This window comes from Cyprinus carpio, chromosome A5 (assembly GCF_018340385.1).
Source record: "Cyprinus carpio isolate SPL01 chromosome A5, ASM1834038v1, whole genome shotgun sequence".
NCBI lineage: Eukaryota > Metazoa > Chordata > Actinopteri > Cypriniformes > Cyprinidae > Cyprinus > Cyprinus carpio.
The window spans coordinates 24,879,667-24,903,331 of NC_056576.1; the positions used below are offsets into that span (position 1 = coordinate 24,879,667).

Here is a 23,665-nt window from a genome sequence, read left to right on the forward strand (position 1 = left end):
TGATTGATACACATGGTTAAGTGCTCCAGTCGTCTCTTACTGATGTTTCATGTCATTTTGGGTCTTTTGTTGCATTTCTGTGCCACACCCACAGGGTACAAACTACAAGAAGACAAATGCTGCCATGGAGATGAGACGGATTAACAGAGACTCCTTCTGGGCACGAGCGGAGGTACAGCTGAACTGTGTTTAAAGCTGGTTTTTTTCATTTAACAGCCTGTGTGTTCCCCAAAATGCTGCAGAAAAATGTAAAACAATGATATAAAAATATGCCAGCCATGTAAGAGATAATGTACAATCAACCAGCCGTCATGCAAAAATATTAGATTTATATTTAATATTTGCAGATGACCAGAATCAAAGTACTCTGTGTACTAATTTGTAGTAATTATTTAAAATCAGTTCATTTTAACGAACCTCTTGTTCAGACTCCAATTATTAATAGTGCTATTCAGATGTAGTTGATCATAAATGAGTGTAATATGATGTGTGTGTTAGCGTGAGGAGGAGGAGAGGAAGGAGGAAGAACGTCGGAGGGCTGCAGAAGAGCGACGGCGCTGGGAGAGAGAACGAATTCTGCAGGAAAAAAAAGAGGCTGAAGAGAGAGAGAGAAAGATGAGCGAAAAGCTACAGATGATTGAAGAACAAAGGTTTGTAACATCCACCTGATAAAACCCACTTCTGTCTGAAGGTGATTTAATTACAGTATTTCAGCTTAAACTTCCTGTTGTTTTTTTCGCAGAAGGATACAGGCTCAGCTTGAGGAAGAGGCTAAAAAAGAGGAAAAAGCGAGATGGGTGAATTTATTAATGATTGTATTCAGTTTCTTTTACTGAGAAGTTGTAAGCTTTTCAACATGTTTTGGTTAAATGATCATATGGAGTCATAGACGGTAACGATATTGGCTTCTTTGTGTAACTGACAGGAGCAGCAGAAGAGGGAGCATGAGGAGGACATGAGGGCCCGGCTCAGACGCAGCGAGTCCATTGAGAAAGCAGCAGTGAGTTTTTCCCCGTTTTGGGAATAATCCAGATCCAGCCAGTACAACCCAAAGTAAATCTAGTCTAGTCCCTGCACATGACTACATTTACTACACTAGAATTAATACATTAACTTTGTTACGGTCAGTAAGATTGTGAGTTTCAAACACAAAATGCAGTTGTTTTCAGAGGAAAAATAAAAAATAACTTTCAACTAACCATATAATCAGGCATTGTTGTATTAAAAATTGTCTTGTCAACTTTTAAAAGGGAGGAGAAAAGCACTTCCTTATCTTGCTTGATAGTATTTTGTGCAAGATAAAAGAAATGTAAAAGAAAGTATTACACAGGCTACATCACATTAACTGGCAACAAGACTAAATATGTGACCCTGGAGCACAAAAGCAGTCTCAAGTCCCTGGGGTATATTTGTAGCAATAGCCAAAAATACATTTTATGGGTCAAAATTATTGATTTTTCTTTTATGCCAAAAATCATTAGGATATTAAGTAAAGATCATGTTCCATGAAGATATTTTGTAAATTTCCTACTGTAAATATATCAAAACTTAATTTTTGATTAGTAATATGCATTGCTAAGGACTTAATTTGCATAACTTTAAAGGCGATTTTCTCAATATTTCAATTTTTTTGCACCCTCAGATTCCAGATTTTCAAATAGTTGTTTCTCGACCAAATATTGCTCTATCCAAACAAACCATACATCAATGGAAAGCTTATTTATTCAGCTGATTAATTATTTCAGATGATGTATAAATCTCAATTCTGAAAAATTGACACTTAAGACCGGTTTTGTGGTCCAGGGTCACATATGGTTTAATGCTGAACACAAAGTGATTTGTGCTTTGTATTACTGGCTTGAACTACTGAAAAACATGAAACCAATTCAACTTGTTATATATTTGATAATATTATGATTATATTCATACATTTTAGTGTTTGATTATAAGGTCATTTTTGTTTACATTTGCATTCAAAAGAATATTGGTTGAGTCAGTAATGTAAAAACCAGTCGAGACCCACTGCTTTGCATCTCCTTCATGGCTGTTCTTTTATCAACACTACCACATTTTTGCTAGATTGAATGATGCCTCTTCTTTTGGCCTGTAGGAGGCAGCAGCACTTGTTTCCCAGCGCACCATCAATCCCAGAGAGTTTTTCAGGCAGTTATCGGCATCCTCGCAAAATTCTTCAAGCCCTGGTTCACCTCGTTCAGGTAAACATGACCTTCAGAAGCCCTTTAACTTTATCAGTTTCCAGTGTTTATTGTATTCACTTGAGGTCTGTTTGACTTAAGTTTATGTTCTGGTGCTTAGGGAAATCTCCATTCCGTCGCTACCAACGCAGTTTGACAGACACAGCCTTCATCTTTGAAAGGGCCTATTCCACTTCTGGTTCCACATCCCCTCTCAGTCCGTCTGCAAGGTCTCCGTTCCCACGCAGCCCGTCCACATCCTCCAAATGTCCAACGTCCCCACTTAGTCCACCATACCGGACGATCCCCTCACCACAGCGCCCTCAAACATCTCCTCCCACATCACCTCCCCCACGCTCTGTCCCACCTGTGTCACCTCTACCCAGTCTGCCTGTCTCCAGAGCCCCTCCACTCCACCAGCCACCTCCTCAAGCCCCAGTCCACGATTCAGCTTCCCCTGCATCTCCAAAGCTGCTGGATAGTCAAGAGAAATCTGAGACTCGCAACTACGACAGCAGTGAAGAACTTGCTGTCACAACAGAACCTCCTCCAGCTACACTCACAGAAAACCCACTGCACACTATGGGTAAGTTAACTTAGGGTCCTGTAACAACAGTTAAGGTCTAAGTGGTCTTATAGATTGAATCATCTTGACACTTTCTTCTCTCCAGAGCTTGTAACCAGCTCTCGAATCCTGTGTGAACCAAAGCCAGAAGTGGACTTCACTGCCAAGGCTGTGCTTGTCGAAGAAGATGAAGAAGAGGTAGAGGAACTAGAGGAAACTTCAGCCATGTCAGCTCCACCTTCAGATACAGATATCACCACAAACTATGAAGAAGCAGTTAAAGAGCCTGAGGACGTGCAGTCTGTCATCAGCCCCCTGGTGGAGGTTGAGGAACCAGAGGAACCAGAGTCTGAGTCTAAGGATGAACCTGAGGAGCAGCCTGCTGCAGAATCTGAGGAATTACGGGCAAATGTGGACCATTTAGCACCTGAAGAGCCTAGAAATGTGGTACAAATCTCAGATGATGAAGTTGAGGAGGACCTACCAGAGAGCCAAGGTGATGAGAACAGAGATGTAATGGGAAGAAATGCAGAATATGTCTATGGTTGGGATGTCACTGACATGTTTCTCGTGCTGTGTGTCCAGAGTCATGTGTGAATGCCTCAGAGTATGATGTGATGAATGAAGAAGATGGATCTGAATGTGGCAGACCACTGAATGGGACAGGTAATGAGCTAATTAGAGCTACCAGACTTCCAAGTCCTTCCAAACACAACAGACTGAACAACAAATGAAAACTATATGTGTTCTAAAAGCAGCTCAAAGTATCAAGCATGTTTTATATCCAAATGAAAACTATATGTGTTCTAAAAGCAGCTCAAAGTATCAAGCATGTTTTATATCCCCTGTTTGGATGGAATCACAGTTTGAAGATTACTCGTGTGATGAATGTATAGATGTATGAATATTGAACACCTTGTTTCGTTTTTAAGTAGAGGATGTTGAGGTATCTGAGCACAGCACACCTGAGCGGTACTGTTATACGGTTAATCGTGAGGAGAAAGATGGCGATGAAATCCAGACGGAGGTGGTGACTGAGAATGGCAAAGTACATAGCACACTAGACATCATGACTCGTCATTAACATTAATGTGATAAAAGAAGAAAGGAAGTATTAAAACCTGTTGTTCCTTCTTATTGCAGTCATCCCCAGAAAGACTTCTGCGGGTGAGAGCGTTATATGACTACCAAGCAGGTTAGTGTGGCTTGCTTCAACAGCAGTGCTGGGCAGTTTATGAAGATATCCTTTGAAATGTCTCTGTTCTCCACAGAGGATGACACTGAGCTCTCATTTGAACCTGGTGACATCATCAGTGATGTGGAAACAGTCGACAAAGCTTGGTGGAGGGGCTCCAGCAAAGATGGGCGCCAGGGCCTTTTTCCTGCCAACTACGTAGAGACCATCTAAAGACTTTTCTTTTTCCTCTTCCCTTTTTACCAATTCTCAGGGACCAAGAACCACAAAACCTGGTCTACGAGGATGTACCATGTACTCTGAGGCTAAGAGTCACAGGAAAAGGGTTGAAAGTGAAGCATTCACAACGATTCCTTTCACTCCAAAACAAGCAGCCAAAGTCGACAATTGAGACTTTAGTGATCATCAACTGCCAGACTGAGGATTCTCACTTGATTGTACACAAATGATCATTTTATTATTTACACATTACATCATTTATTATTTTACATTCCGTTGTTACTGTTACCATTACTAAATGATACCAAAGGTGGTGGAGGTGTCTGCTGAGAACAAATTTCAGTTTATGTTGAGGCCTTTACACATAAATCCAGCTTATACAGTCACATGTCAGTTGGTCCCTAGTATAGAAACTTTTTTTTTTTGAGAACTAGTACTATGTTATAGTACCAGTAAAACGTGTTGATAATATAGGTTTAATACCTGTAAGCAGAGATGTGTTTACAGCATTCTGAGTAGCATACATACAGTGCATGGTTAAAAAATGATGTTAAAAAAAAAGAGTGTTATATAACAAGCAGATACCTTTAAGACTGAGCTTGGCTGCCGTTACATGTTTTTAAATGCTCTGAAGCTTCCATCAAGATTAAATTCTTCCATCTTTCTACCGTTTGAAAGTTTGGGGTCGGTAAGATTTTTAATGTTGTTGAAAGAAGTCTCTAAAGCTCAATTTTTTAAGGCTGCATTTATTTGATAAAAAAAAAAAAAAAAAGTTAAATACAGGTCCTTAATCTTCAGGGATCATTCAAATATGCTGATTTGGTGCTCAAGAAACATTTCTTAGCAATGTTGAAAACAGTTGTGCTGCTTAATATTTTTGTGGATTTATATATATACATCTTTGATGAACAGAAAGTACAAAATTAATCTTTTGTAACATTTTAAAAGTATTCATCTCCTTCAAAAAAATGTAAATCTTACTGACCCTAAACTTTTGAACGGTAGTGTAAAATAAGACAATGTTCACTGTTGTGAAAATACTATCAAATACACATTTTTCTATGTAATTTATTTCTCTTTGACCATGAACATGGATATTGTTCCTTCTAGAGAGAGTCTGACTAATCCATTTAACTTTTGTAACCAGATTTTAGTAAAGTAGGTCATTTTCCAACTAACAAAGTTCTTCTGTATTAATGGGGAAGACCAAACAATAGAAGAATCATCAACACATTTAACATACTCTCTCTGTTGTAATAAACAATAAGTTTTTTTTTTTTTTTTTTTTCACATTCTGCAATAATGCTTTTATGTTTTTGATTTGTTGCACAGCCAGCACACTGCCTTCCTACTATTTTGAGTATCATGATCAAGAAACCATATTCACTACTTGTGTATTAATGCATGAGATCAAATTAAAGGGATTCACTTTATGGGTCACAATGAGTTTTGAACATTGAACATTTAGTCAAGTAAAATTGTTTGACACATGCACTGTAAGAATCAAGAGAATTACACACATACACACAAAAATGCTGTTTACTTTTAATTTTGGTCATTCTTTACAATAAATTGTTCTTGTACATGAATCTATTAGTTTGTCCAAAGACATGCAGACCGCCTGCTGAAATGACACTTACCTCCAGTTTAACATTCAATGTTATCTACCAGGATCATTAGAGCGTTACTCGTTTGATAAAATGTCAATATAATTTTATTTATAACAAAAAATAATGTGGTAAAATACAACTTTAATAAAAGCACAACATGAAAATTACAAAACTTTACAAGAACAAACAGTGTTTAAATGAATTTACAGTTTTTAAATACAAGTCAGTGGCCCTTCAAGTGAGAACTGTTAATTTTGTAGCATCATAGTACTAAGACAAAACTTTCTGTACTAAATTTAAGAGGATAGGTTAGTCTGGTAGTTCTACACTTCCAACTTTCTAATATTTGTAATACACTATATATGTAATTATATAAAGTAAACCATGTCTCCATCTGACCATTTAAAATTCCATATGAAAAAAAAAAATACAATACAGGTTTGGATACCTAATATACTGTGCAGATGCGTTTTTTTTTTATTAATATTTTTATGGCAAGATGGACTGTAATTACACTCCTGAGGTTTTACTGAAATCACAATAATAGTTATCTAGACTTTCATTATGGTAAATATTGCATATATATTTGTCTTCAAGCAAATGTGCGCTTTTTATCTGAGCTGGAAGATGTGATATGACACTGCAAATTCACAAAGTTAGAAGCACACAGAGTGCTTGACAAAACTGATCTGCAAGCCAACAAGGAAAAGGAAAATCTTCAAATAATGTGTGTACCGCTGACCTAAATGAAATCTAGGATACACAATTAACATTGAGCTCTTGTTGTTTTGCATAGCAGTGCCTTCACAAGCCTTCTCAGTCAGACAGGCCTTTACTGCAATGGCTCAAAACGAAGGACCATTAAAAACAAAACACCTGAAACATTCAACTTCCAGCCATATTTCATTGCTTTGCTGAATCCTTGTTAATGTGCATTCTGATTTTTGGACTTTTTCTGACTGATAGGGGTTCACATTTGCTGAGTGAGATAAGGTATGTACAGTAATCCTGAGGTCATTACAGTCACAGCTAGGAAATGGAGTCACATTATATCCCATAATGATAAACTTGAATAGAGTCTTGAGACATCTGGACCTTTGCATATATACTGAAGCCATGCAAAGACAATGACATGAACTGTAACAGACATTATAGCAGATATTATAAAATTCTAGAGTTAGAAAGATGCACTTTTCTTCAGGTGTCACAAAGAGAAACGTATATTTATTTTTTGGAAAAATATGTATCAAATCATGAACTGTTAGATGAGACGAAGACTCTATTCACATCAATAGCATCAAGCTGTTCAGCTGTTCAAGCTGTAGAGCGTGTCTCCTAACGGGGGCAGCCATGCTAAGATCCCATGACCAGCAAAATACTGCTGGCTTTAACTCAGTAACCCTTCTATTGTTAGAAACTTTTGATCAAAGATTAAATTAACAGTGGCTGACTGCAAAGAGAGCAGTTTCTGCTACCATACATTTCTGCAAACGAAAAATGTTGTTTTTGTGTGAGACTGGATCCGAACCACAAGTTGTCAGTATATATCCAAAGCAACCATACATCACACAACATCAACAAAAGTGACTGTGTGAGCCTTGACGGAAATTCGGTTATTGGAAATGTCCTTAATTACATAATTAATAATTAAAAAAAGATGCAGAATTTAAACTGAAATTATCAAACTTTCTTATTAGGGTGCAGTGGAACTTATTAATAAAGTGAAATTCATCAGCGTTAAGCTAACTTTCACACACAAAGGTTTATTAATACTATGTTTTCAAGATCACTAATCCTGAATACACTAGCGTTCAAATGTTTGGGATCAGTGAGAATTTTTTAAAGATATTAATACTTTAATTCAGCAAGGGTGCATTAAATAGATAAAAAATGACAGTAAAGACATTTATAATGTTACAAAATATGCTGCTCTTTATCAAAGAATCCTAAAAAAAGAAAAAAAAATCAGTTTCCACAAAAATAATAACTGCATTGTTTTCAATGCTGATAATAGTAAGAAATGTTTTTGAGCACCAAATCAGCATATTATAATGATAACGTTAAGATGTTGAAAATTCAGCTTTGCTGTCGCAGAAATAAATTACATTTTAAAATATCTTAATATTGGAAAAATATTGGAAGTTATTTTAAATGATAATAATATTTTACAATATTACTGTATTTTGGATCAAATAAATGCAGCCTTGGTGAGCATAAAAGACTTAAAACATTCTCAAAAACATTTAAAAATCTCACATATATCTAAAACAGTGCACACAGACACAATGACTGGCCAAAAAGCTCTTACAACACCTGCTTCAATCCAGTCTAAAAACACTGTTCCAGGAATCAGTCTCACATAAAACAACTACACTCTCAAGAGATCCAAAATAATGAGCTTTTCATGAAGAGACAATGTGTACTGCTATATATATTAATAGTGTATTTTATAACTCATAGTACTGAATTCCCATTGTAGAGGCTCCTTTAAAAGGCAGAAGAAAACATTTATTTTATGTTGCTATCCATTATTATGTAAAGAAAATGCAATGACAGACACATGACCTCAGGTATTCCAGTTTTTTCCAGGGGGACAAAGGAAGTTGTGATGGCTCTGACAGTAACCAGAGGAAGCGTAACAGCTACACCTGACTCTGCAGCCAGTTCCTGGGGTCTAGCTTCGCTCTCAGGTTCCTCAAGCTACGGCGTGCGCTGGACGGTCTAGAAAAGCCCAGGTCTGACTCTTGACTGTTGCTTCCCTCACTGGAGCTGCTGCTGGAAGTGGAACTAGAGCAGGACAGAGCAATCTGAGTGGGGCGAGGAGACCCAGAGCTGGCAGTGGGTGGCTGGCAGTTGCACCGGAAGCCACCGTAGCCACGACCACGGAGAGTGGAGAGCTTGGCGTCCAGGGAAAGGGTACGGGGGCGGAATCGGCCCGAGGAGGAATTGGAGTCTGGGGACCATGCCTGGCGGAAGCAGGGGCTGACACTGGTGGGACTGTCGCTGTCTGAGGTCAGACTGGCGTTGGAGGAGAGTAAGCCGGGTGTGCGGTGACAGCGACTGTGCAGGCGAGGACTGGGTGAGTGGGGCAGAAGGTGTTGATGGCTGTGTGGGGATCTCGGGGGATCTTCATCAAACAAGGACATCCAGTGAGGCGGAGATCCGAGCTGGGACCTTAGATCAAACTCTTCAATACGACGAGCCAGGATGTCAGTGACTGTTCCAATGTCATCAGACGTGTCAATAACTGTGATGGAAGAGAAACAGTAGCCATAATGAAAACCTTTTTCCCAAAAAAGCTGAAAAAATGTTATTTGCCTGACAGCTGATTTTGAGTCGCAAGCTTTGATAAAACATCCTTAATATCCAACATGTTTTTTTTTTTTATTGCTTTCAGACAGTGGGACATGTTTTTGTAACTTGTGACCACTGAGCTTCTTTTTTAACAATAAAGAACTGGCAAGCTCATTGTTGGAATCTGATGAATCTTATGAAAGCATATTTTATTATAATCAAAATAAAATTAAAACCATAAATTTACACTATAAAAAAAACTTTTAAAATAAGCACAATTGAAACAATATGCAAAAAAAGTCACACAATGTGTACAAAAAGTGAAAATAAAATAAATTACAGAAATGTTAAAATAAATTAGTAAATATAAAACAATATAAAAAGTTTTATTTTCAGTCATTTATTTTAACATTTTTTCGTTTTTATATTTTCACTTTTTAGAATAAAATAATTGTTGAATAAAAACAATAAAATAATAAAAATAAAATAAAAACAATAAAATAATAAAAATATAAATATTTTAATGTTTGTTAAAATAAAACAAATTAACTAAAACGATGAAAATAAATAAATTTACTCTTTGTTACATAGAGTAATGTTGATCATTTTTTATACTTTTATTATTTTTTCAAAAGAAAAAAATGTAAACAATGAAAATATATCTACTATGGTGTCATCTAATGATATAATAATAATAATAATAATAATAATAATAATAATAATAATAATAATAATAGCTTAGTGCATTATTCATTTAACTAATTTATATAAGCCTAGAACCATATCTGAAATCTACATCAAGTAAAAGTTGTTGGTCACAGGGGCGACAAAAAAGGTTGGGATCATGTGGGACAGTAGCATCTTCTGAAGGTAGAGCGTGAGGTCAGGTAACTTCTCATCACAGTTACTTCACCTGTCATTGTAATAGGAGGAGAGCAGAGCTCGGATCTCAGCAGAGACAGCATTATCCTGCAGCAAAAGCCCCTCACCGGATGCAGGGGCCACTGAGGAGGGGGAGGCCAGCAAAACGTATGAGGGGCCAACAAATGCAGGGTTGTGGGGAGGGCAAGGAAATGAGGGTTTATATAGCAACCATATAATGATACAGTGGTTGGGGAATGTATGGGATGGATGTTTGGATTACAAATTGAAGGCATGAAACCAGGAAAATACAAGAGTGCATGAAAAATCAACAGGAACAAAGTGAAAGAGGAGGGGGGAAAACAACAGTGAAGGGACAGATATAAAAACCACAGAGAAAATAAGACAGAGAAGAAAAGACAGAAAAGACTGTCAGTTTGTCAGAAACAGCAGACTTTTCATTTAGCAGTTAAAGGAGATAAACTGATACAGAGAAAGACTCTGATCTGACAGAGGAGGAGGACATGCAGTTCAATCCACACATTATTGTTAGATTCACAGGCATATCTGTTATTCATGACAGGAAATCCTGCGTGTGCATTATTTCTGTCATCATCTGTCTAGATGTATGGCTCTATGGTGCCACTGGCCTTTATTTTGTGAAAATCTAAAGCTTAAAACTCTCTTCCGGCCTCTGTAAATGTGTAAGAAAGGTGTCTGAATGCACTCACCCATCTCATGGTACAGGGAGCCCTGCTTCGGCGTGACTATAGCAGGTTTGCGTGGCGAAGGCAGCTCGATCTTCATCAGGTCGTCACAGCACTGCCTCCACTGGCCTGTAGAGGGCGCAAGCAGCTTAGTCAAACTTTTCTGGTAATGCATTGAACTAACAATCAGGCTCATGAATTATATTACTTAGCATAATTTGTTTATTAAAATAATTTCATATAAATATATATCTAATTATTCTTTTTTTAACTATATAATTGAGCACTGTGTCTTTCATCAGCATATTGCTGCTGTCACGGTTTCATAAAGCAAAAAGCCACTCTAGGGCTGACAAAAAATGATTTTAGCACAGTTAATGGTTTTTTTGCACAGTAATGTACAGTCTTGTGTGGCTTTATGGTCACTTAGTGTATTTTAGTAATTTTAGAGTTTATGTACTGACTCATATCATAGAACTGCTGCCAGAAGGCCTCCATCCAGTGCTGTGTGTCCTCTCTGCTGTCCGCCGCTAGTGTGTGCATCACCTCCTCTCCTCCATACTGGTTAGTGATACAGATATTCTGTGCCTTGCTGTGAGGATCCTTCTCTGCGGCACGTATTCTCGTCTCCTGAGATGGAGACACATGAAAAAAAAAAAAAAAAAAAAAAAACATTACAAAAATTGTGAAATTATAAACTACAAATGATATAATATACACTACAGTTTGGGTCAGTATGATTTTTATAAAATTTTTTACAGAAGTATCTTTTTTATTTAATCAAAATCCTAAAATATTGTAAAATATTACTACTATTTACAAACTGTTACTACTGTTTAATACTACTTCTTCTACTACTACTTTTTTTCAATATATTTATAAATTCAAACATGTAAAACAATGTTGAAAACAGGTGTGGTGCTTAATATTTTTGAGGAAACTGTGATACTTTTTTAGGATTCTTTGAATAATAAAAAGTTGTTTGAAGATCAGCATGTTTGAAATATAAATCTTTTGTAACAAATTCTATTCTGTCATCTTTGACCAATTTAATGTGTCCTTGCTGAACAAAAATATTCATTTCTTTCAAATAAAAAAAGAAAATCTTTCTGAACAGAACTTTTGAAGTGTAGTGTATATTAAAGTATATATCTGAAAGTCACAATCTGATGGTTTTATTATAAATTTTAGCAAAAATGAAAATTCAGTGCAAAATAAAAGTATGCTAATTCAAAAACAAAAACATAGGTAACGGTTGACTGCTCACATGTTATTTATGCATACTTAAAAGTAACACCAACAACAATATCAACTATATTCAATACTATAGTAGTACTATTGTCTATTTGTTCTAACTATATAAAATAATTTAAACTCAAATTTAATGTCATTTATTTATTTATGTGATATGGAGCAATGCTTTAAGCAGAATAAAGTTTTATTTTTTTTTTTTTTTTATGACTATATAAAATAAAGACTGACAGTATTTTTATGGAGCAATGCTTTAAGCAGAATAATGTACAGTCTGACAGTATTTCAGATTGAATTATGATATTAGTTTTCACTTTCAGACATTTCTTTTAAAACATTCTGAACTATGCCGTTTTGTATAAAGTTCTTGAAGTCATAGTATATACAGTTAGCACTAACTTGCAAAAGCTTATGCACATATTTGTCAGCATTAAACATTAATTTCAGTTCTAACACGTAGGTGGCAGCAGAGCACAAGTAAAGCGTGTGTGATGCACAGCAGTCACCTGAGAGCTGAGGAATTTGCAGACTCACAGTTAAACTTTCAGATGTTAAAACAAGCTCTTTGTGCTCCTGACACGCAGCTCTCTAGGGGCACTGAAAGATCCAGACCCAGTGCATGGCAAACAAAAATGTCTTTTCATAACTACTGACACAATGAAAAATGTTCAGACAAATAGATTCTCTCTTTCTAAAAAGAGAGAATCCATTTAAGAGAAGCGTTTTAAAGATATTCGCAAAGAAAAATATCTCATGATATTTCCAAAAGCAGAACAATGACCCTGATATCATGTGCATAAATGGGCATGCTTAGTATGACTGAACTTACTTTGTTAATCCCAATAGTTAAGACAGGCTCCACATTGGCCTCCATGTCCTCTTTTTGATGATAACAGAAGAGATTTGTTCCTTTTAAAACACCATAGACATTTGTCCATCCTTGTGGCTCACCTCCAAGCTTGAGAGAAAGGAAGAACATTAGCTAAAGTAAAGTGAAATGGGGAAATATGATATTGAAGTGAGTGTGTTTCCTACACACCTTTACCCTCAGACAGCCACTCATCATCTGCTGTGTCATACAGTGAGGCTGAGCGGCCAGACGACAACATACACCGCCATACAGAGGCAGCCAATACGAACATTCCTCTACAGAGAGACAAAGAGACAAAATGAGACAGTAATAGCACTCCTACTGAGAGAAAGATAAAGAAAGGAATGTGTGATCTTACAAAGTTACAAACTGTTTTTTAAAACCAAGTAAACAAGCTATTCAAATGACGTCATGTTTTGCACCCTATATTTTTAGTACATCTTTTACAACAAAGTAATCTGTCATCTGCGAGAGCGAGAGCAAGCAGCCCACACTCAGGCTGTAAGACTGTCTACAGTAACTCCTCAGACATGAAGATGGCTATAAGTGCCTCTTATTGGCCCTTCACACATCACGACTGGCCATCCAGAGAAGTTTATGAGCATGATTCTAACACAATAAATCTGACAGACATTGACAACGCACACACACACACACACACACACACACACACACACACACAACACACACACAATAAATCTGACAGACATTGACAACGCACACACACACACACACAGGTCTGTAACTGATTACCTGCAATGTGAAAAAAACTAGCATGTCATAAATCTAATGTACTTTTCATAAAATCCCAGAAAGCACTTGTTGACGTATCAAAGCATCGCACTTTATCACTTTTATCTTAAAAAAATTAATAAAAAGTAAAATACCAAATTATAATTTCAAATGACATATTATTAGAATTTAAAAGTAAAAAATAACTGTGGCTGTCATATACAGTGTTTTGACATGTTTTCTAAATAAAGATGCTGCTGGTTAAAAAAGTTGGCAAAAATGGGTTTGTCAGCTCACCATTTCCAGTGATTGTGAAGTCATGTGTGCGGAAGCTGTCCTGGACGTGAGAGAGATTGAGGGTTGTGTGAGCCAAAAGATGATATTTGGGTCCCCTATAAACACATAAATCACAATCGGAGAAGGGAATATGCAAACATATTTAAATTACGACTGTCAATCAAATACAAATAAATAAACTGATGAATAAACTCACAAATGAATGATCAAATTAATTGTGAATACATTTAAAATATATTTTTGCTATATATTTGCATATACAGTATATTTGCTAATACATATATAAAATATGTGTTGGCTGAAATAAAAAATAAATAATTATAAGGTATTATTGTGACAAGCCAGTAAATAATTGAAAAGCCATTAAAAAGTGTTCAGTTTGGGGTCAGTAATATTTTTTTTATTATTACTATACTAAACATTTCTTGAGCACCAAATCAGCAGATTAGAATGATTTCTGAAGGATCATGTGACACTAAAGACTGGAATAATGACTTTGCTGTCGCTAAAATAAAATAACATTTTAAAATATATTCAAATAGCAAAGAGTTATTTTAAATTTAATATTATTTCAAAACATTCCTGTAGTTTTGATCCAATAAATGCAGTAATGTTGAGCATAAGAGACATTTCAAAGGCTTTTTTGAACATATTTTTATCACTGGTCTGCAGTCCACAGCATTCTTTTAGCATTTTTGATTCACGTAGCGGCAGTGTGTTTATGTGTGTGTTTCTACACACTTACGGTACAGAGGGCACAGGCAGCAGGATTGCCGCTCCTCCTCCATTGCTAGTGGGGCTGCAGGCTCCAGGCTCCAAGGCCCCCCTCATTTTCTTTCCTGATGACCTTCCCAGAGATGTGCTCAGCTTGCTGGCCAGCTTCCGTGGTGTGCTGCCTGCTGAGTAGTCCTCCTCTGAACAACAGCTATACAGCTCCACCCTCAGCTCGAACCCTGGACTGGCTTCATTACTGCACACAGGAAACAAAGCATGAATGAAGCACATGTGCTTTGCATTACTCCACACATTCAATGTCAGAATATTGCAAATTTAAATTCAGTATTGATTGATTCATTGGTAATTTTAGTTTTGAAAAATTTTTTGTTTTTTTGATTTTTTTTTTTTATTTTGTTAAGTAAGTATTTTTTTTATTAGACATTTATGATGTTACAAAAATTCTATATTAAATGAATAGCATTTTATTTATTCTTTGTTTTCATCAAAGAATCCTGATAAAAAAAGAACTGATACAGTCAGGAGGATCATGTGATATTGAAGACTGGAATAGTTTGTTATATATATATATAGAGTTTTATATACATACACACACACACACACACACACACACTGATACAGTCAGGAGGATATTCATTTATTATATATTATATTATATTTTTTTTTTTTTTTTTTTTTTTTTTTTTACTTTTTTTTTAATGTTTTGTTTTATATACATATACTTTGACACAAACAAATTATAGTTTGTTTGTATTTTTTTTTAATTTTTTTAATTTTTTTTTTTTTTTAATAAATGTCCAGAAACAGTTAAAATGACACCATAAACATGCACACTCACAAGACAATTGTGTTGTCAAAGCAGATATCTGTCAGCGTCCTGTCCACCATCACCATGTCTGTGTCAAAGATCTCACCACCCAACTGCAGCAGACAGAACACAGCGCACCGATGCAGCTCTGAAGACATAAAGAAAGACATTTACATGTACTACTTACAAGTCACACCTGCTCTAATGTCTTTACCAGGGTAGCTGCATGCTTGGCCCAGTCCCTATAAATCCCCCTGAGCAGCTCTGTTCATTCAGGAAAAATTTACTCCTGCACCTGTGTTTGAGCTGTCCTGCTTTTTCCTGCTCAGGGCAACATTAGTATCTGTGTATTTTCTTCCTTGTACAAATTGTGGAACATGAATAACTGTGACACAACCAGTCTTAAACATTCTTGTCCTAATCATTTCGATGGCTGTTAAAATATATGTTCCCATTAACAAGATAAAGTACATATAAAAGCTTTCCCATGAGAGAATAACACATGCAAGCGGGTTCCTGTGTCACATTCATCAACATAATGTCACCTCAATCAGCTGCTTTAAGCACCTAAGGCGAAACGACATTAGTCACTGTGGTCTGGAAAAAGGTTTTCAATGCCAGTAATAATATTCTGTTTACCCAGAGGGCTTTGCTGGGCCTGAACGCTTCATAAATAAATGTGTTTTTCGTTATCACGGTAATGCATATGCATGTGTGTGTGTGTGTGTTCTTGCGCTATAGAAGGGTTATAAAGATCAAATATATTCTAAACAACCTGCTCTGTTATTTAACCTGCATATCAGAGTGAAGAGGAAAAACAGATGTTACCTCCTTTATTCTTAAAATACTCTGTGTCTTTCCACATTAGAGGTATCCGTAGATCTGCAAAATAGAGAAATTGGAGGTCAGAGCGAAACACAAGGTTATATCAAACACACACACACACACACACGCACACACACAGAGTTACTCACAGCTGCGAGCAACCAATGCCAGCTGTCACTCCATGTCAATCAAAAGAAAAATATGTTCACAATACACATCTGGTATTTAATGTCATGCTACCAGCCACTATAAATCACCATTATCATGCTGGCCCACCCACCACATCAAGACCACATTCATCACTTCAGCCCACCTGGATAAGCTTCTCTTTCAAGGTCTGTGTAATCAGGCTTGTTAATAACGACAGAACTTCAATTAAATTAATAGGAAGAGGTTGTTAGGGAACGATAATTGGGTACTGACTGTAGATGATGGACAGCACAAAGCGAAGACTGCATGTGGGAACATTAGGTTGTATGTGTGTGGGATGAACTACATGATAAACAGTCTGGATGCATTTGTTTAGTGGAGTGATGTTGCATGAGCAGGAATCCCACACAGAATCTGCAGCCGAAGAAAGCATAGCATATTTCTGCAGAACAGGGATGCTGGTCATTGATAAAATTCCAGGGCTCACTAAATCGCTAGCCCAACGTTCTGGGGCTATTGTTTCTTCCAGTCGGCTGCCAAAATATATCACCACCCTGTCTGACGGGCTATCTTAAATACAGGGTTCTCAAGGGTCCTTAAAAAGTCTTCATTTAGATGTATCAAATTTAAGGCCAAAAAAAAAAAAAAATTACTTAAATGATATAAGAAAAGTCCTAATTATAATTTCAAGAGGTCTTACATTTGGGGACGGAAACACAAGAATCGCAATATAGCTGGATTAAACTTAATAAGCTAAAATAGCCTGAATAAATAGCTTATGAGTGCTGCATATTCCAAAGTCAAAACGTGACGTGGGTGTTTTTATATGAAAGTATCTCTGAAGGGAACCAACTTTCTTCAGAAAAGTTTCCATGGCATTTTCATTTCATCTTTCTTATAATGCCTAATAAAGCAGCGTTTATGAGCGCAGCACTGCTTTGTGTTTAGCTGTTACCAGGGAAACCACTATATTTCTGCTGTTTCAAAAGCCCCACCTAGTGGCAGAGAATTAATTTGCATTTTCAATAAGCCTTTCTGCTGTTTATGTTCAGATCAGAGTATTGACCCATGTTTTTTACGCAGCAAACACGTAGAGTTGTAAATGTGAAAGAAACACAAGACAGTGATATTTATGTTCAAAATTAATATAATAATTTATATATTTGACTAATATATTTTTTTGTATATTTTAAATTAATATATTTTTGTGATGTTTATAATTTTATAAGACTTTCTGTTTTGTGAAAACCTTTAACTGAACTGTAAATCATGTAATTTTACAGTTTAATATGTTACACTAGACATTGCCCAACCCCATTCACATTATGTTAATTTTTCTAGTGCAGGTCTTAAAAAAGGTCATAAAAAGCCTTAAATTGATTTTTCAAAAATCCTGCTGATACCCTGTAAATACTGAAAGAAAATTCCTTCCTTAATATTTGTTCCAATTTGTATTTTGAAAATGTTTTGGATTGACATTTCGACTCCTATCCAATATATTTATTTTTTTTATTTTTTTTTGTTTTTTTAATTGAGTCCTGGTGTCTCTCTATAGAGGACATAGCATAACATAAAATAAAATAAAATATACATTTTCAAAATTATTATTATTTTTCTTATGCAATAAACAATGTAATAACATGAAAAAATACTTAATTCACCAAAACAAATAACTAAAATAAAATAAAAAGTTAGTTTGCATATGAGTGAGTGTGAAGTAAGGGTATAAGGTCCTTTATAACCTCTTCATAGTGACGTCATAATTACAGCATTTACTGAGTATCAACCCTCCAGGCCTCAAACACAGATTGCCATGGGTGCAGTCAAGGAGTTTGAACTGGGAGTTAATAGCACTGGGTGTTAAGAGGGGGGGCTGGTCCCTCTAAAAGATCCAGACAGTGAAGAGGGGAGGACGACTCGTAAAAGAAGCCCCAAGCAGACTGAGACACAGGTGCTGATATATAAAACAGCAGGGGTGTGATTTAGTGCTCAGACACCCGTATAAACAAACTGCTTTGCATGATTTACGCACAATACACACAATCAAAACCAGAGAAAGTTATATACACCAGAATCCATATTTGGCATTCTCTGTTCATACATGCCATTCAAAAGTTTGGGGTCAGCAAGATTTTTCAATGTTTTTGAAGGATGTCTCATACTTAGCAAGGCTGCATTATTTAATAAAAAAAACAGTAAAAACAGTAATATTGTGAAATATTGTTACAATTTAAAATAACTTTTTTTTCTAAATGTAACATTCTAAATCTTACAACTGTCGCTTTTGATTTACTGTGGCACTTCTGATGTGATAGTTCTTTTAAAAAACTTACAGACCCCAGAATTTTGAACAGTAGTGTATTTTTTTTTTCATTATGTGAATTAAACATAACTACCTGAATTCTTTTCTGTGAACATACCTGAAATGGCTACTTTGGCCTTACATGGGGATCGGTCATCCATTGGACCTGCATCAGAAGACCTGAACACAAACAATAAGACACAAACCACAATGCGTAAAATGCTTCAGTCATATTTCAAGCTGAAGTGTGTGTCACCAAACAGAATTGTACAAATTTCCTGAGCACTTCCTCTGTTTGCCATTTGACAGTCCCATCCCAAACTTATAATACTGGTTGAGCCAATGTCATTGTGTCAGGTTGGTTGATATGGCAAATAAATAAAGCAATGTGCAGACATCCTTACATAAGTTCAAGATGACAGCACAATGAGTTCTTTAACCTATAAACACCCTTATTACATCTGCCTCTACATATTAAACTGGGATACAAATTTTTTTTTTTTTTTAAAACATGACAGAAGCTTTTCTGAACATAGCTTTTGTTTTATGTTTATTTGTTTTGTGTCTTAAGCTCAACCATGTGACTAAAAGGATAACCTTGTATTTGCCTTAAATTAACATTTAATGGTTTGACATTAGCCTTAGAGTGATACAGTGTTAGCTGACACCACATTGAACTCTTTCTGACCTCAACACTCTTCTCTGCTGTCATGTGGTTTTTGGCTGTGGCTGGTTGAAGTGTTGGAAGTAATGGTCAACAAACTGCAGTTATTAGCAGTGAATATTTTGATGAAACTTTATATTTGTTACCAGTGCTGACAGTATAACAGAAATTCCTGACCCCAAGAAATTGCCTATTATCTGATTAACCTTTTATAAAGCACCACAAACATCAAAGACACCCAAAAATCTAATTTAGTTCAACCAAACTTAACTAAATTAATCAAAAGTGACTGCTGACCTGCGTGCGACCCGCTGCATGACTTGTGCCTCCTTCATGCGCTGCAGCTCTGACATGTAGGCCATGATGCGGGCGTTGCAGGTGAGGAGACTCTTGGAGGCCTCCAGCGCCTGGTCCCTCTGAGAACATGCGGCCAGCAGCTTACATGCACCCTCACGCATTCGGATCTCATAGTCGATCTTCTTCTGGATGTCACTGTCCTAAAAAAAAGAGGCTAATGTCAGGAATATTCCCAGTATTATACATTTCACTCAACTAGACAATAGAGGAATAATCTCATACAATAAATTAAGACATGTTGGCCATACACACTGAAACATGAACGTGTCAAGCAATTTCTATGTGGTCTGACCATTAGAAATGATTTTCATGAGTGTAACCCGATGTACTCCGGATTTTTCAGTAGTATTGAACAATACTGACTTTTTTTTAGATGTTACCACATAAACATTTTGGGTTAACTGCCTTGTTTCCAGGGCCTTAAGATGATTTAAGAGGAGTCAAACAAGGCAGCCTTCAACAGGAAAGACACATGAGAGCAACTTATCATAAGCACAAACATTGTTAGTCTGCTAGAATAAGTAACGAAAACTCTTAGGGCATAAATGATCTGCATTATGCCCAAATGTCCAAAGCATGCCAGTAAAACACTGCAGAACAAGTGTCCCATGTGTCACCCAGCACTGCACAGAGGGCACACCCCGGTCATGACCATCTGCTCTGTAATGGACTGCTCCAGCTCACTGTTTGTCTCAATGCAGTGATGTATGAAATTGAATATGGGGGTTAATAAGCTGGAAGAGATGCTTTGGCCTCTTGACTTCAGTTTACCTCCAAACAACCAGACACCAGGACACTGAATCATTTAAACATGAACAAAGAGGATTAATCTTTCAGGTTGTGGAGCTATATCTAGCATTTGAGGGGAGGCAGAGCATCTTTTAAGGGTCCCATTTTCTCTGGGGGAGACGTGAGACTGTGGCTGGATTATGAAGGGCAGGAATAAAATAAAGAAGAGGGATGAAGGAGGAAACAAAAGGAGGAGCTTGGGGAGAAAAAAAAGAGAGGTAGGTGTGACTGAGGATTTCCAATGGGTGAATAACCTACTTTCATTTAAATTGACTCTAGAAAGGGATTTAGTTTTAAGTCTACATGGAAATGAATCAGAAGGAGAAAAGGGTGGAAAAGAGCAAGTGAGAACAAAGCTTAAGAGAGAAAGTTTTAAGCCATAGCTCTTGATAAGATGACAAGTTTAATTTGAAAAGCAAAAATGAGGCTGTGAAGGACAGATGTTTTTTTCAGTGTTTGGTGGATTAAATGAGTCAACCAGTAATAACATATTGCATTGACTGTACTTCCATCCATCAAGGTTTATTTTGTTTCTCAAATTTAAAATGCCTTCTAATCTGGCGAAACAAAGTAATAACCTTGAAACAATGAAAAATGGTCTGTTGGTCACTTTTTCATCTTTGCAGTTTTCTCAAGTGACATTATTCAGACCCTTCTTATGATCTGCCCTTCAATCATCCGTTGGGGCTGCTGTTGCCATGGCAACACCTCAAAAACCCCCTTTTGTGTGCAAATTTCAGAAGCACATTAAGGTCTAACCAGGCATCAATTAAGACAGCACCTCTTTTAGATTCTCCTTCCAAAGGAAAACAGGGTTTTCTGTACACCTCACTGCAACAGATTGTATGACTACTGTCAAAAGACAGACTTGATGAGCTCCAAAAGCAAGAAATCCTGTGGAAGCCTGAACAAAACAAACCAATCATGACCATTTATGATTCTTAAGATAGAGATTCTTTAGATAGAGCTCAGGGAATAATGGCCACCATCCTGTTTGTACACAGAGACAGGCACATAGAGCAGTTCAGATCAGCTCACTGCGAATAGCCGTAAACACACTGTCAGTGAGAGCAGAGCAGGAAAAAGAGTGTGTCTGAGAAAGAGAGAGATGATCTATTGATATGATGAACAAGTTTGAGAAATTTTAAGAAAAAAAAAATCCCAATTACTGAAAGACACAAATATGGCTCGCAAGCCATAGGTTGCCAACACCTGTATTAAGGCATGAGACTGCAGTTATGAAAAATGTTTGATGTCGGTTTCATGTCAGAAATGGGATGCTTCAAAGGGAAGGGAGGGCATATGTGACACTGAAGACTGAAGTAATGGCTTTTCAGCTTTGCCATCACAGGAATAAGTTACAATTTTAAATATATTAAAATATATTTTAAATAATAATATTTCACAATATTACTGTAGTTTTGATCAAATAAATGTCTTGGTGAGCATAAGAGACTTCTCTCAAAAACATAGTAGTGAAAGTAAACAGTAAAACCGTATTCTGAACAGTAGAGTAAGTACTTTAAATAAACACTTAAGTTAACAGTGCAGGAATTAGCATGTAGTAAATATACAACCACATGAAACAAAGACCCTTCAAACACACTTGCAACATTGCCAAGCACCATCCTCCCTTGTGACAGGTGCCAGGGCAGAGCAGCATGCCAGCCGGTGTGTGTTTATGTGCCAGTCGTCAGTGTGAGTGTGAGCGAGGGTGTCGGGCTGGCAGCAGAGAGGTGTGAAAGAGCAAGGGAGCGAGGGAGGAGCGATCAGAGGAGGAGGAAGGAGAGTACAGCGAGAACTCTGTTCCCACGTAATGAAGCGTGAGTGTTGAAAATGAACCCAGATGGGAATAATTTAGAGAGATGGAATCTTCCCCAAGTCATCAGAAAGATAGAGGACGCAAGAAAGAGTATGAAAAATAATAAGTCTGTAATTACAGTGACAAAATGCACGTTCATTTCTGCCACACTTCAGAGACCCCGGAACCCTACAGCTACAGGATCGGTTTATTGTTGTGAGATATGCAAACTACTTAGACATAATAACTGCTAATAATTACACAATGAAGCCAGTCTTGTTCTCAAAGCACTCTAAACGTCCAGCAGATGCGAGGCATGTACAACTTGGCAATACGACCACAGGAGGAATATCGGAAGCACATTTTTTCATTGGCAAAGATACGTGAGTCATGGGAAATGACTATGGTCTTTAGAGAATAGGCCACACATCTGAAGTCTTTCCCCCTGAAAATACCTTAAATAATGAATGTGAACTAATGGCTTTGTAATGTCAAATGAAAGAATGTAAACAGAGGAACCAGCCACATGGAGCCAGATAATGAGATGCTGATTTGATCTAAATCACATTAATACAGTAGCTGATGTTTGCAGCTTGAGTCATTTCAGCCCAAATATTTACAAAGACCATTCACACTTGAAATTGAACTAATTTAAAGTTCATTTTAACCCTGTGTTAACATCACGCTAGATTATTTGATCCATGTTAGTGTTTTATACACTTAAAGGGACAGTTCTTCCAAAAATAAATGTTTTGTCGTCATTAACTCAGCTTTGTGTCATTCCAAATCTGTTTTACATACTTTCTTCAGTGGATTACAAAAAAGACATTTTCAAGAATAGTCCACGTCAACCATTTTTGTCCATAAAATTACAGTTTGTTGGGACCAAAACACCACTGGACAGCACTGACTTGCACTGTATGGACAAAAAACTAATTTTCGAGGCATTTTGCATCAAAATGTCTTCTTTTTTTAATCCACAGAAGAAAGTAAGTACAGATTTACAACTTGGAGCTGACACGTGTGGCGATTACAAAATTGCCACTTTTAAAAGCAAATTTGCTAATATTTTGTCATTAGCCATTGTGAGCTAATCCAGTCTACTAAATAACAATGTGAAGTTAATAGGCCCTATGGGGGTTTCACTGCATGAAGTGATGTCCTGCAGGACATTTCTCTCTGGGATAATGCTCTTATCTGCTTGTTTGTTTTGTCTTGTTTTGCCTGTCCTGTTTCTCGCGCTGAAGCTAAATCTTAAACTTTGACCTCTCTCCCATATCGTACACAATTACGTCAGAAAACAGGGCCTCAAGTGGCAATATGCCAGAAAATTCACCTTTTTGATGTATTTTAGCCATTAGCTGCACTGATGTGTCATTTGTCATTAGGAACTCTTCACCAACAATAAATTCCAATCTCATTGCAAGTTTCCTGTGG

General features: G+C 36.7%; 2 protein-coding genes across 6 annotated transcripts in view; one reads left to right on the top strand and one right to left on the bottom strand.

The window, feature by feature from the left end:
- Nucleotides 1-5,763, top strand: part of LOC109078801 (drebrin-like protein B) — a 32,996-nt gene extending 27,233 nt beyond the window's left edge. The window contains exons 6-16 of one of the 2 annotated variants that reach the window (XM_042757329.1): nt 95-172; nt 499-650; nt 743-797; nt 926-1,000; nt 2,111-2,216; nt 2,317-2,781; nt 2,867-3,256; nt 3,346-3,426; nt 3,693-3,808; nt 3,904-3,955; nt 4,032-5,763. In XM_042757329.1, coding sequence (XP_042613263.1) covers nt 95-172; nt 499-650; nt 743-797; nt 926-1,000; nt 2,111-2,216; nt 2,317-2,781; nt 2,867-3,256; nt 3,346-3,426; nt 3,693-3,808; nt 3,904-3,955; nt 4,032-4,168 — 1,707 coding nt within the window. In that variant the 3' untranslated portion in view covers nt 4,169-5,763. The remainder of the gene's footprint in view (nt 1-94; nt 173-498; nt 651-742; nt 798-925; nt 1,001-2,110; nt 2,217-2,316; nt 2,782-2,866; nt 3,257-3,345; nt 3,427-3,692; nt 3,809-3,903; nt 3,956-4,031) is intronic. The other variant, XM_042757330.1, reaches the window with a different exon arrangement.
- A 2,148-nt stretch (nt 5,764-7,911) lies between these two features.
- Nucleotides 7,912-23,665, bottom strand: part of LOC109078809 (rhotekin-like) — a 75,392-nt gene continuing 59,638 nt past the window's right edge. For 3 of the 4 annotated variants that reach the window (XM_042757340.1, XM_042757341.1, XM_042757342.1), the window contains exons 2-12: nt 19,579-19,778; nt 18,736-18,797; nt 16,169-16,222; nt 15,371-15,488; nt 14,543-14,767; nt 13,798-13,892; nt 12,937-13,043; nt 12,727-12,855; nt 11,111-11,276; nt 10,671-10,775; nt 7,912-9,031 (exon numbers count right to left, since the gene is read on the bottom strand). In XM_042757340.1, coding sequence (XP_042613274.1) covers nt 8,427-9,031; nt 10,671-10,775; nt 11,111-11,276; nt 12,727-12,855; nt 12,937-13,043; nt 13,798-13,892; nt 14,543-14,767; nt 15,371-15,488; nt 16,169-16,222; nt 18,736-18,797; nt 19,579-19,778 — 1,866 coding nt within the window. In that variant the 3' untranslated portion in view covers nt 7,912-8,426. Of the gene's footprint in view, nt 9,032-9,991; nt 10,083-10,670; nt 10,776-11,110; nt 11,277-12,726; nt 12,856-12,936; nt 13,044-13,797; nt 13,893-14,542; nt 14,768-15,370; nt 15,489-16,168; nt 16,223-18,735; nt 18,798-19,578; nt 19,779-23,665 lie in introns of all 4 variants that reach the window. The other variant, XM_042757343.1, reaches the window with a different exon arrangement.